Below are 14,722 nucleotides of genomic sequence, written 5' to 3'. Positions count from 1 at the left end.
CTGCAGCAGCGCTGCCGGGGCTGCCGCTCCGGCTGGAGGGCTGCGTTGATTTAAGGGCGCCCAGGGAAGCAGCTACTGTTCTGTTCTGTTCGGCAGTGCCAGTAAGCAGAAGGCAGAAACCTTCTGCCTGTGCTCTGGCAGAGTAGGGAAACTGTGAAGTGCTAGCAGCCTTCGGTTTACGTTCCTTTAGAGGAGAAAAAAGTAACTGAAAAAGTTAATTGCTTTTTCCGTTTTGGGTTTTTTTTTTTTTTTGCACGTGGTGAAAAGATGGGCAAAAATTTGGGAGTTACTCGTTTAGACTTAAGAAGTGTAATTTGCAGAGAGCAGTCGTATCTTCTGTTAGGCCGGGCAGATGGGAGAGAGAATTGCTTTTCTGTAGAAAGCTGTACCAAATGTAGATCAGGCTTAAAAACAAGCGAGCAGCCCCTTCTCCCTGACCACATATTAAAAAGCTAAGAGAAAAACAACAACAAAAGACCTGTCTGCCAAAAAGTAATCTGAAACCAAGTCAGTCTTTGGTCTGGACTAACTACGTAACACTTGCAGCCTAAAAAGAATGTTCTTAAGAAAGGTGCCACGAGGTAGGTACAGCTCAGAAACAATGTTCTTTACCAAGGTGATGTTACTTTCCAGTTATAATAGTGTCACAGAGTTTTACAACACCTCTGTTTCACCAGTGTTGTATCTGGCGTGGGTCCCGTGCTCACTAGGTGGGCCCAGCAGTCAGGGAGGAGTTACGAAGTTGGGCTGTTAGGGTGATGATAACCACAACCAAGGTTGTATTGGAGATCCAGAATGGCAAAAGTGAGGTGACTTTCGATAGAGTGAATGAGTGACAACTGGGAGCGGACGCCGGACTTCTAGAGGTGTCGTTCATCTGGTTATGTTCATGACTTCCTTCACAATTTTTCAGAAAAAATGTCATCAGGATGATAAAGATGTATAGGGAATCAAGAGGAAGGAAGGTTAACTGCCTTGCACGGTCATAGAAATCAAGGCAGAAATATTAGAAACAGAAACATGATCTGTTCCCCCACTAGCTTGATTTTCTTTTTGCTATCCCGCTCTGTCTTTGGGATGATCGCCAGGAGCCACATCAGGGTTTTGCGTCCAGGTCTGAGTGCCTGCCGTGGTGAGGACTGTGGGGGTTCTAGCATGAAACTGAGTCGTGTGCGCATGGAGCAGAGTGAATGAAGTGCTCAGAACTGTAATAATTTGTCTTCTATGAATAATTCATTGTTTAAAAAAGGCAGACTTTATACATACAGTGGGTTTTGCAGGTGTGTGCCTCTTCTCCCTGCCTGTAGTAGGGGTATTTTCAAGGTCAAGTGAAGTGCAGTTGTGTACTGAGCCAGGTAGAGTTTCCCAGATGAAAATATTTAGTAGGGGGTGTGTGTGTATGTATAGATACATATATATATATATATAAATGGTTGTGGGGGTTTAGTACTACTTAGTAAGCTTTATATACAAATTGTATGATTGTATTTTGATTTCTCAATAGGTCTGGGACAAAAGTGAAAATGGGGATTGGCATTGCACTGCCAGCTGGAAGGTCTGTATTTATAAAGATGATACAGTTATAACCATAACTACTTTGTTTTTGAAGAAACATACTTAGCTTTCACTGACTTGTAGAATAGAAATACTTTTGCTTTGTTGTACGTTCTGTATTTCTCACGGTAAACTACTTTTTCTCTGCTTTTATAGAACATCTCCAATGCCTCTCACTTAAAGCAGAGGCTAGCGTGCAGTCTTATAGTATTAGTACTTAGTTATGTTGGCAGGCTTTGTTATCAGTAAACATAGCAGTAACTGGGACTTAGGGAGTTAGAAAACAGTAATTTTTAATTGAATATTTCCTTTTTGCATATTGTAAGACTTAAGAAAAAAAAAAAAAGAGGTCTGGGTATTAAATGTTACAACATCTGACCTTGGTTTTTTTTTTTTTTAAAACCTTTTTGAGAACTGTGTCATCTAGAGACTCTGCTTCATCAGTATAATCAGTGCATTCAGCTTCTGAATTGTCCTTAAACTTGTATTTAATAGGACCACAATACAATAATCCCTGTAAATAGAACTGCAAGTGAAGCTTTTGAATTCCCCTTCTTTAAAAAGGAAGCACTAGGGTGACTAGGTATGAAAGAAGAGTTTCATGTAAAAAAGGAGAAGAAAAGCAGTGCTCTGCATATATTTTGGAGAAGTACAGGCCAGCTAGAAGTGAGCATGGTAGTGGCTGAATACTGAAAACAAAGCTGTACTTTTTGTGTCAAGGCAGAATCTCAGCATGGAGCTTAAGGTTTAAAGGAGTAATAAATAATGCCTTGGAATACACTTGGAATAATTACCTTTAAAGCATTTAACTAACAGCAACAAAACTTTGTGGTGCTTATAGGAATAAACAAATGCAACAGCTGCTGTGTAAGGTTGAGCTCTATAAAAGAATGTAGATTTCAAAGGAATAGTCTTACCACTTCCCAGAGTTCACTTCTGCTTCTGCAGAACATCAGGAGAATGTGCAGTTGTTTGGACTAACACAGTAAGGACACTTCTCTGTAGTGTTTTGGTGTTATTTTGCAGACACATAGTGGATCTGTGTGGCGTGTGACGTGGGCCCATCCTGAATTTGGGCAGGTCCTGGCTTCCTGCTCTTTTGACAGAACAGCAGCTGTATGGGAAGAAATAGTGGGAGAATCCAATGATAAACTTCGAGGCCAGAGTCACTGGGTGAGTCTTCTTAACTTATTAATTACAGTTTCTGCATGTTCTCTCATAAACAGATTTACTGTGCCTCATTGATTTGTTTGCTTATCATAATGGGCTGAACTCTTTAAATTCCAGAACTAAACGGAAGACTGGATGCCAAAACTATTCTAAATACCAAGTTACTGGACATTTCTGGTTTTGCAACATATTTTCTATTCCTGAAACATATTTTGAAACATACTCTATTTGAGTGTGTCCTATTTGAATATATTTGCTATTCCTGAAAGTGCCCTGTTTTCTTCTGTTAATATAAAGTGTTTCTGGTTTTGCCTATGTTTTGTTAATTTGTGGCAATATTCCAACATAGAGGGAGTATTTTTAAAGCATTTGGGGAAAACAGCTGAACGGCAACGTTTAGGCCAATTAGTGTCACTACTACTGGCATTTCTTAATAAGATGTTCCCTGGCAAACAACTTGCAGACGTGAATTCCCATCTACAGTAGAATTAAAGTTGTGGGGGTTTTCTTCTGTGACAGGAGCTCATTTGAAACTGTCTCATCTTGTTCTTTTTCCTCTTTCAAACAATAGAGCAGGTTTTGGGGGGAGATAGTTTGCTCAGAAGTGGACTTTTTGGGTAGCATTCCACCAAGGTTGTTTTAGATCTAAGCATTATTTTGCAGCTATTCTTCACATGTAGTCTTACATAACAGCATGGTATTTCTGCCTCCAATATTTTATTTTGTTTTACGTTGCTAAAATATCTGCAGTTTTTACTTTCTACTAAAGTTTTCTAACATTAAAATACGTAATTGCAGGGAGTTGGGTTGTTAGCACCTGTGGCACCCAGTGGGGTATGAGAGCTGACTTTGTGTGCAGGAGGTGGCTGTAATGCATAGTGGTCAGCTCAGGCTCATACTTTTCTTGGCAGGCGAGGAGGCAACTTGGGAAACAAATGTTTACATTTTTTTCCTCTTTGACCCTAGCTAATCTTCCTATGAAATGTTTGCTGTATTCACCCATTCCCTTATCAGAAATACTCGTTGGTTTGATGCTTCTGTTGGAAAATGCTTCATGATAAACTTCAGCATCACTGAAATTAAGGAAGTGGTGTTGCTAGGCATTGCGGTTAATATTGTCACCAGTATGAATGAAGAGGACGGTTCCAAACTGCCTGTGATCAATACTCTTGTATTTTATGCCTATGTTACGTGTTTGGTTTTGGTTTTTTGTTTCTTCTGAAGAGCATAATCCAAACAATTCTTTTTGGTATTAGAACTTTGATACCAGTGTGAGTATATCTTGTGATGCTTGGAATTGCATCAGTGCGATGATCTGTCATTTCTCCAATTCATTGGTGTATAAAAGTGGTTTGGTTTTTTTTGTTTGGTTGGGTTTTTTTGGTGGTTTTTTTTTTGTTTTTTTTTATTTTTTTTTTAGTTCTTGATGGAAGAGGTAAGTGATCCTTTGAAGTGGTGTTGTCAAACTTCCATTAGCCTTCCTTAGGGAATAAGTTTTTGATGGAAATTTCTAGCGTTTTCTTCAAGAATTTCTGCCTTTCTTTGCAGGTAAAGAGGACCACTCTAGTAGACAGTAGGACATCTGTTACAGATGTGAAGTTTGCTCCCAAGCATATGGGTCTTATGTTAGCAACCTGTTCAGCAGATGGAGTCGTAAGGATTTATGAGGCTCCAGATGTGATGAATCTCAGTCAGTGGTCACTGCAGCACGAAATCTCATGTAAGCTAAGCTGCAGTTGTATTTCCTGGAATCCTTCAAGGTATGTTATGAAAGCTGTAGGTTTTGCTTTATAACTGCTTAAGCAGAAGATCCAAAGAGTTCTGAAATTTTGTAGAATAAATCTAAAACGTGCGTGGAGAAGATTGAGTGTATGTTACTCAGATCTGAAAGAAAGCTGTTACCATTTATTTTAATAAAGCAAGTTTGGCAGAGCCAGAGAAGTGTTACAAAAAGCCCTCCTGTGCTCTGTGAGGAAATATTCCCAGCTTAATTATTTTTAGCAAGTAATGAGCTAAAGAGCCTTGGAGTGCTCTTCATTTTTCCCACAAAACTCAACTGGGATTTTCATAAGAGAAAGTGTTTATAAAGGGACAATTGCTATATCTTTGTTATTTCCTTAAGAAAGGTGTTGCAATAAGTAATAATTTTGGCCACTTAACAAGGACACACACCCTTGCCAGTGCAGCAAGTATTAGGAAGCACAAGGGCCTTGCTAGCACAAGCCTAAGAGTTGTTCGTTTAGTTATATCCTCAGGGGCTCAAAGATGTACAGGGAGGAATCGGAGTGGAGTTTGACTGGGTAGTCCCTGCCCAGAAGAACACATACAAGCAGAGGTTCTCCTTTGCTTCCCATCTCTCGTCCTCCCGCAGCAGTAACAGGAAGGGAAAAACCATTCAGGGCTGAATTGCTTTGGATTCTCTTTGTCCAGAAGCACTTAATGGCTTTTTTTTAGAAGTAGTGGTCTGTGACCTGCTGATCCAGTTATTCTTCTGTTTGTTAATAGTAGTCTGTGCTGAAGGCGCAGAGTACAGGCTTTCTCATGGGATGGAGTTAAAAGTTGATTTAAAAACTAGAACTCACCTCTGTTTAGCTCTTGTAATCTATTTTCCAAAACCGAAATTAAATCCCACTACACCAATCATGAAAAGTACTGGAAAGAATGCAGACTCTGCCATGAAACTTGTGGCAAATACTTGGCTGTAGATGCATATATAAAATCAATCCTACTCTCTGTGAGCATCATCTTGAACTGCCAAACAATGTTCCCTAATGATTTCTCTTAAGTGGGTGTATAAAGTGGTCATTCAAAATAACAGAATGGAGATTGTACCGCTAACTGTGAATAGCACTTTATCATGTTTCCTTGTGATTTTTTTTTTCCCTTTGTGATTTTTTTTTTTATCGTTTTGTTTTCTTTATAGATAATGTGCCTGAATCTTAAAAAATGGCTTGGTTTGCTTCCTGTGAAGTCACTTGTAAATATAACAGTATTTGTTTTCACCTTTTAGCTCTCGAGCACATTCTCCAATGATAGCTGTAGGAAGTGATGACAACAGTCCAAATATATTGGCTAAGGTTCAAATTTATGAGTATAACGAAAATACCAGGTATGCTACATGATAATATATAACATTTGTGGGACCTTAAAGCAGTTTGTAGTATATGTCCTTTTATTTTATTCCTGCCATTAGATATGGAGTGGATTAGTAGATAATACCTTAATTCTGTCTCTGAGCCATTGGACAGGAAAGGAGAGGGAGACCTCAGAATGTTAATGGGTGTTAACAGACATGACATTGATAAGTTTGTTCCATCTCAGGGCAGAAATGCCAGTGTTCTTACCAGCATTTTAAAGGGAGAAGTGTTTCTGCTTCTACCAATTTATATGCTTTATTTTGCACTAGGAACTAATAGGACAACGTTGAAATTTGAGTTGTGTTGCACTAGGCACTGTTTTGTTCAAGGCAAACTTAAAATGCTTTTAAAAGCATGTTCACAATGACAGAAAGTTCTGTGAATTCCTAGCATTCTGTGAAAGTTCAGTTTGTACAGTTAAGAATTCAGAGCCAGAAAAGGCTAGGAAGTGTACGCACAACCCCTTTCAGTTAACTGATGACAGAGGACTTGTGTTTCATTCAGGGTGATTGGTGTGGGAAAGGAGGTGAGGTGTTTTGTGGATTTATGGCTAGCTTCAGATAATGTTCTTTGCATTAACAATAAAGAAAAGTTGTTGTAACTTACCTGATGGTAAATAAAAAAATGGAATACGCGTTTGTCATACAGCAAAGGAGGCAGATAGGCATCTGCTTGCAAGCACAGAAGATGTAGTAAGTTCCTGAGATACAAATGCCCTTTAGATTTGTGAATGTAAGAATCCTTTTATTTCAAACTGTAGACAGAAATGTTCTTTGTACTGGAATCTTCGCTTTGCTGTATGATTTAGCATACTGTTGTTAGTAGTTGTTGTTGCGTCTGATGTATTCAATTTCTGAAGAAATCTGCTTGTAATTATTACTTACAATTGCATTTATGTTAAGAAAATATTTTTATCTTTGCAAGTCTCATCATGTACACTAATCCCTTTCCCCCCGTTCCACTGTGTCTGTTTTACATAATTTACGTCACTGGCAATTTTGATGGCACTAAAGGTTAATTTTTTATGCTGTACAGGAAATATGCAAAAACAGAAGCTCTGATGACAGTCACAGATCCTGTACATGATATAGCATTTGCTCCAAATCTGGGAAGATCCTTCCACATCTTAGCTGTAGCGACCAAAGATGTACGAATTTTCACACTAAAACCTCTCAGGTGAGCTTAAAAGGAAGATAGCTCAGTGTGATGCGGTGCATACTATGTAAGTTTTTTTCTTAATAGTATCTGTGAAGCAAAAGTAGTAACTTAATGTATGCAGGATTGGTTTTTAGCAGCCTGATTTTTAAGACGAGAAGATTGTGAGCAAGTCTATAATTTTGTCTGAACGCCTCTTAATACTCCTAGTCACAATTGTTACATAAACTCCTTGAAAGATGCCATCCTCTCTTTTTGTCATCGTGGTCGAGCCCAGACCTTCGAGCAGTTGTGTGCAGAACTGTCACTTTTCTCTTAAACAGGAAAGAATTGACTTCATCTGGAGGATTAACAAAATTTGAAATTCATATTGTGGCACAGTTTGATAACCACAACTCCCAGGTGTGGCGAGTGAGCTGGAATATTACAGGCACAGTGCTTGCCTCCTCTGGTGATGATGGATGCGTTAGGCTCTGGAAGGGTAAGGTCACCCACCTGAAATACATCAGCTTTGTACTATGCTGAATATACTTGAGAAATTTTACTTAAAAAATAATTTTGGAATAAAAGTTCATTTTAGATTGGTGAATGGTAGATTTTTGTATTTGTTTACATTTCTGAAAAAGGACATAACTTTCTGTGCCAGAACACTTGCTTGATTTAGGCTGCTGTGAGTAGTTGTTGCTGTGCCCTCACATTGTTTCACCAGACTTAGAGCTTTGTAAATTTGTAATTTTTAAAATTAACATATGTATTGCATTGCTATCTTTACCTACTGCCAAAACGAGAAAGTCTACATTCGGTCACAATGCTGAGACAAACTGGCTTTATTTTCTGTTTAAATTTCCAAAAGCAACAACAAAAAACCCAGTGGCAGTTTCCTCATCTGTTCTCATTTTTTTTCTTAGTATTTTAATAAAGGAAACTAATTCTTGGTACTGAACAAAACTGAGTTTTAAATCATGGATAGGCAGAGAATGCTAGACAGCTAAAGGGCCACATCCTCAGCTGTTTGGAATTTATATATTGGTATTTAACTTCAATTCTGATTCATACCATATGCGTAGCAACATCATAGTTGTATCAAAAGCTGGGCTTCAAAAGAGAAACTAACAGTATTCATATGTCTATATTTCAGCTAATTACATGGACAACTGGAAGTGTACTGGTATACTGAAAGGTAATGGGAGCCCAGTGAATGGTAGTTCTCAGCAGGGAATTTTTAATGCCTCTCTAGGTTCAGCCAATACAAGTCTACAGAATTCACTAAATGGATCATCTGCTAGCAGGTAGGTTAATTAGTAGAGAGATTTCAGTAAATACTCTCTTCTCTGAATCTTCTTAATTTCACTTAGCTTTTATGGTTGTTTTGTAGTTGGTTTTTTTTTTTTTAAAGTGCAGTGTCATTTATTGCATGAATACTTCTACAAGCTATTCTAGTTTTGCTCTGTGATGGTATCTGTTATGCTGGTGTTCAGAGGAAAATGAACAAAACCTAAGCCATACCAAATCATTCTGTGTAAATAAGCAACGTAAACAACTATTTTTCACTTTTAGTCCTTTCACATGATTAAAAATAACTTCTGAAATACGTTTCAAACAAGGAGAAACTTCACCATACTGCTGGGTAACTGCCCTTCTGTTGTAGATGCGTGTTTAAAAGTGAAGCAAAAATACCAGCAACAGATTCTGTTTTTCACTGGGATAGCAGAAAGGAAAGAGGAAAAGATACTTCGTAATGTATGGTTTCAATAATCATATACTTGTGTTAGTTTACTCGGCATTTTTGCAGGTGTAACGTCAGTTGAATAAAAGTTTTTGTTTCTTAAATCTTCCTCCTATGGCATTCTTATTGCAGATTAATTTGCTTTCTTTGTTGTTTTTATTCTGTAATAATTGCTATTTAGTAGGTAAACTTAATTGCCTCTTCTGAAAATCATTTTAATCTGTGCACGCTGAAATCTAGAAATGCACTGAGCCCCACACCTATATGATGGAGCGTGTACAGTCAACTTTACAGCATGTGTCCTGTGCAAGGACTAGATGTGGCCGAACCCTGTAGCAACAGTTTCCAAGTTTTGTGGCCACCTTTATTTTTTGCAAGTGCCTTGGGATAGCCTCCTTTTCTATCCATGTACAGCTACTGATAGGGCTTTTTTTTCCAGTTTGAAATGCTCACCATGTGACAGTTTGCTTTTGGAGAGCAGCCTTTGTACCCCCCTTCAGCAGTCACTCCTGAAGGGTGGTTCTGCCTCCCAGGTCCCTAGCCATGTTGAACAGAGAAGGGCTTTCACGTTTCCCTCACAAGATAAATGGGAGAGTGGGAGGTGGTAATGGGCCAGGTCTCCAGCGAGAGAGGAGGCCAAAATGATACTGGTCGTCTGGTTCCAGGTGCTACTTAGTGTAGCAAAAAATGCTGAAATGCAGCCCTGTCTTGGAAGTGTGATATCCAAACCTATTTAACTGTATTTGCTTGGGCTCCTGTAGGGAGAGAGAGGCCGTTGTGTGCTGCTTTAGCATAGGGTGTGGTTTCACAGTTTCCTCCTCTAAGACTGTGCTGCTGCCAGCAAGGCTACCCCGCCCCCCCCCCCCCCCCCCCCCCCCCACTGGTGGTCGTTCTCTCCCTGAAGTTGGTAGTAAGCCATTGTGAAACACTTCCAGTGTTATTTTACGCTCCCTCCGTTGCTCTGTATTTTGAAAGGGGGGTGGGTTTGGTTGTGGGTGGTTTGGTTGTTTGTTTTTTTTTTTTTTTTTAAATAAATTACTCTTGGCTCCAATTTGGAATTAACGGTTTGTTACAGAATCGAGTTGTTGGTTGTGGAATTTCAAATATATGGTGTCTTGTCCCAGGATTGAGCCTTACTGTAAAAAAAGATGCACTTAACTACATGTTTTCTTTTGTAGTCACATTGGCTTGAATTGTGTAAGCACAGTTGCTAACTTTTTTTTAGTGTATTAACACGTATAAAAGACTTATGTACTGACATTTGGCTAAATTGGTATGCTACACAGAATTTATTTTGTCTGTGATGGATGGTAGATGCTATGTTTCAGTGTCTATAGATTTAAACACTTAAACCAGATAAAGCATGGGCAGATCTTGAAAACTTTAAGGCATGACCACCAAACTGGATTTGTAATCAAAATAGTTTCAGAAAGACGATAGAGATTGTTGGAAAATAAGTCAGTTAAGGCTGTATTGTTATGTTGATGTAATTGTGTGTCTAGATTTATGATACAATTTCCATTCTCCATTTGTATTATGTCCTTTTTAACAGAAAGCAGAGCTGATACCAAGCTAACTGGAGTAACTTTGATGTTTTGCTGCTTGTTGCATGCACACAGGAATGGAAAACGAACTCCTTTTTCCCCTCCCCAACGCCGTTTGACCTCTCCCAAGACACCAGCAGCCTGCTAACTACTAAATGCTGTTCAAAAAGCCTTTTTAAAACACGTTGTGTACGTTTTTTGTACTAGCCCGCACAGTTTGATACTGTTGGAACTCCTGATAGAAAAATACTTGGAGAGGCTTCTTGTTTGGAAAAAACCCACAAACAACAATCCAAACCCAAAAACTTCCATAAAAACTTTTTTTTTTTTTGAAAGCTTGTCAAGACCAGTTCATGACTAAAAATGAGAATTTTTGTCCTTGATTGGGATGGGAGGAGGGAAGTAACCATTAAAATAATTTGCATTAAAATTGTTTTGATAACTAAATTGTTTTGCATTTCATAGTGTTCAGCATTTGATTAAGATTCCTAAACATCACAAGTTTGTAACTGCTTTGTAATATATGATACTGTTAGTTTTAAAGGAATAAGAAAACTGTGTTTTGAAAATTGTACAGATGGATAGCTTTTAATAGTTTCGTATTGCTTCATTTATAACTTAGTATGACTTCAAATAAACATTTCATAATTACTTTCGTACTTTCTTCATCCTAACTGAGAGAAGTACTTTTTCTGATACGTTCTTGTACATTCGTATGGTTATACTTCCATGGAGTAACTGAAATTCTCTGAACATAATACTCTAAAAAACACAAACACTTGAGCCCTACAAGGATTGAAATCAAAATGCAGCTGTGAATTGCACCATAATTTCATTAATCGTATAGCTGTTTCTTTATGTAAGTCCACAGAACTGTAAACAAGATAGAAAACATCTGTAGGTATCTAATATGGTTATATTAAAATGCATAAGTATTACGGGTAAGTTCTAATAAAAACAGCAGAAAAATGAAATGAAATGGCATAATTCTGAGTCTTGCATTCACCAGGAATCTTTAATTTACTCTGAGGATTTTGCAGAAATATGTAAATACATACAAAGACTGTATTTCATTGAAAGTAGTTACTCTCTGTAAATGTGTATTATTAAAGTATTGTAAAAACAACAATGTTTTTACGTCTATTCTAGAAGTGCTGTGAAGTTAATCTGAATTAGATGCATATGCAGAAAATGTATTTACATAATATTTAATGTATATCTTGTGTCGCCAATGAAGCGTTACGAAAAGCGCTGTTAACAAATCACAGGAATTCTGGGAGCATGAAAGCCTGTTAATAGCTGTGCTGCAACATCCTTTTGATATCCAAAGCAATCTGTTCCTTTGTAAAAATGTATACTACGATTATTATTAGTATGATATTCCTTTCTGTGAATTTCAGTGGAAAAGGCTGTATTATTTTCCTTTAAAGAACAGTTTCGAGGTTTGTCTTGTTTTGAATTACAAGCCTTGATTTCTGCTATTATGTTCTATTGGTTTTGGCATGGATATACTAAAGCCTTTTTTTTTTCCAGCATGTCTTTTCTCCCCTTTGGTTCTCCTTGTATTTACTACCTTTCTCTTTTTCTTGTTTTGTTTTGTTGTTTTTTGTTTGTTTGGTTTGGTTTTTTGTTTTGGTGTTTTGTTCCTTTCTTAATTGTTTCAGGTATTTCTTTCCCCCTCTGGATTCCCCACGGGCTGGATCGAGATGGTCCAGTCATGCCCAGCTCCTTCCTCCTCCTCCTCTGGTAGAGCACTCTTGCGATGCTGACACTGCCAACATCCAGTATCCTCACCCTCGCAGACGATGTGTATCTCGGCCTCTTAATCTATTACCTGAGAATGAAGGGGTTTAACGTGTTACTTTAATAAACTCTGAAGGGCCTTATTCTGGTGCTTGTGAATGCTTCCATTTCTGGCTGCCTTTGTATTTCTTCTCTCGTACAGAAGATCTTAAAAGATTTGGGGACTTCATGCATGTTTTGCAAAACAAACAACAACATTTGGAACTTTATTTATGTTTGTGTATCAAAGCAACATTTTAATCTGTACCTTTTGAACTATGGCAACACAAACAAACAGTATTAACCATGAGCTATTTACAGAGTAGCTGACTTCAATGTGCCTGTCTTTTTTTTTTTTTTTTTCTTTCTTTTATTTTTGGAATCAATTTAGTGTGGTCTTGAATTTTTTTGTTTTTGTATATTGCACTGACAAACGTGAAATGCATTCTCAAAATTAAACACCCTTTTGAGAAGTTATTGGCTAACTAAAGGACGGTATTGGATCAACTCGTAAAAGAAACAAAACCATTCCTGTGTATACTGCAGCAAAATAGTTTGGAGTGTTTGGTTACTTAAGAATTTTCCCTCTTGCTGTATAAATATTTGAATTTTATAATCGTGGTTGACTAATAAACTTCTTCTAAATGGTCTGTATTAGTATGCTTTTTCTTGTAATAGGCTTTTTTATTTTTTTTTTTTTTTTTTTTTTTTTTTTAATTTAATAGGCTCCTGGTCAAGCTTTTTTGATTGGGGTGCCCATTCTCATAGCTTTGCTTTTGTGAAGTCACGTGCCATTCTGGATATGCAGTTGCGTTACGTTTGTGTGCCACTGGCTGTGCTCTGACTTTTCTCATGGGTGTGCTGAAAGTCTGCAGAGATCACTAGAACTGCTGGATTTCAAATTAGCTCATAATTCTTTTCCAGTGATTGAATAATTCACTTAGGACATCTTGAAGAAATAGTACTTTTTTGCCTGCTTTTTTGACATGCTGTGGAGGGGTGTGCTGGCATTGACTCTGCTTTGGCTGGCAGGAGGGTAAAACTGGACGCTTGACTGCGGAGTATTGCTAGGGAGTAGCATTGCGGTACAGGATGTTAACAGCCCAGTGTGTTCAGATCTCCGGGGCAGGAAGGAGAAAGGTGGGCTCTCTGCAGCAGAAACGCAAAGTGCAGCTGTATTTCAGTGTGCTTCAGAATGGGTTTACGCTACTCCCTGGGCTAGACCACTGGCATAAAGTAATGGAGAGGGCAACCTGCATTCTTCCAAATGGTGTGTTGTGGTTTCACCCGGCAGGCAGCTGAACACCACGAAGCCATTCCCTTGCTCCCCCTGCCCCAGTGGGGGTGGGGGGAACAAAAATTCTGGAATCTTTATTTGCTCATATGCTGTATTTTTACTCAGATACACCACATTTGTTTCTTGATTTATCTCTGAGTAATCTAGTTTTCATTTACTAAAAACCCACGAGAGAGAGGTGTTGCAGAGTGTTTGCTGACCGTGTGTGGAGGTAGGTGCTGGTAATTTTCAGCCAGCAGGCACACAGCTGGGGGCTGGGAGGGGAAGTTTAGTAAAAGCAGCTATTTAGCTACTCGTAGAATTTCTGTCTTAACCCTTCAAAAGGTCACTCCCTGCAATACAGCAACTGATCTTTACCATACTGTACTTTTAGTTGTACCAGGAAAAAAATAGGGCTCCTTCCTAAGCAGCCGTCAGGGAAAGCAAGGTGGCAGCATCTAGATATGCTGCTGTTCCCCAGGGCTTAAAGTTTGTGCTGTGAGACCCTAGAGTGTCTCGGCTACATCTCGACTACTGCAGTGTAAGAAAAAAAAAGTGTAAAATATATTCATTTTTTACATATAACCATCCTTGATAAGCCAGATCTAAGGGAAAGACTCCTGCTTGCATTTTTTTTTTTTTAAATTCACTTTTGTTGTCGTTTCAGAGCCCAGAATATCCACTTACGGTAATAGTAAATGGCAACTTCTTGCAGCTTTTAATGCATTTGTTTAGTTAATTCAACATGATCACAGTATTTTCCTCTGTGCTGAACATGTATTATTAGATATTCTAACTAATTCCAGTCACGTTTCTTACTAATGGAAACACGCTGTTACATTTTCAGTGCAAACAAGTCACGTTTCCGATGGACTGGCCAAGTGCTTTGGCTTCAGCAAATGAACTTAGGCTGGTTTTGTGGCTGACACTTGTCTTTTTCCCTGCCTGCCCTTTTGCATTGATGACTCTCCAAACCAGGACCTTTCACTCCATATCCTTGACTGTCCACCTCTGCTTCCTCGAACTGATGCTTCCTTCTTTATTCATCTCTCTTACTCCCATGACTTAAAATTACAAACTGTACTTTTGTGCAGGACCTGGGCCCTTGAACGTACGCAGCAGAACCCCTGTGAGGGAAGGAGATTATAGAAGGGCTTAGAAAGAGATGTTTACAGCAGGTACTTGCAGTATTTTAAATTCATCTAGCGCTCTGTAAGGCTGCTGTCCCTTTTCTTCTGAAAGAAGATACGCATTATCCCATATACTCTTATGTGCTTGGAACACATCTCAGCCTGAACTTCCAAGACTGGAAGTTTTTGGGTCTTGTAGTAGCCAGGAGGTGGCTTTTTTTTGTTTTGTGGGGTTTTTTGTTGTTGTT

At 38.5% G+C, this 14,722-nt stretch overlaps 1 protein-coding gene across 1 annotated transcript; it reads left to right on the top strand.

The window, feature by feature from the left end:
• Positions 1-758: 758 nt before the first annotated feature.
• SEH1L (SEH1 like nucleoporin) lies at positions 759-12,681 on the top strand. Its single transcript, XM_009646219.2, has 9 exons — positions 759-809; positions 1,505-1,555; positions 2,581-2,727; positions 4,273-4,484; positions 5,735-5,833; positions 6,897-7,037; positions 7,340-7,497; positions 8,155-8,305; positions 11,951-12,681. Exons 1-9 carry the CDS (start codon positions 759-761, stop codon positions 12,138-12,140), a joined length of 1,200 nt encoding a protein of 399 aa, XP_009644514.1. The 3' UTR covers positions 12,141-12,681.
• Positions 12,682-14,722: the final 2,041 nt, after the last annotated feature.

Source organism: Egretta garzetta, unplaced genomic scaffold (assembly GCF_000687185.1).
Source record: "Egretta garzetta isolate BGI_Z169 unplaced genomic scaffold, ASM68718v1 scaffold259, whole genome shotgun sequence".
NCBI lineage: Eukaryota > Metazoa > Chordata > Aves > Pelecaniformes > Ardeidae > Egretta > Egretta garzetta.
The sequence above is the reverse complement of the archived record's forward strand: the minus strand, read 5'-3'. Positions and strand labels throughout refer to the sequence as shown.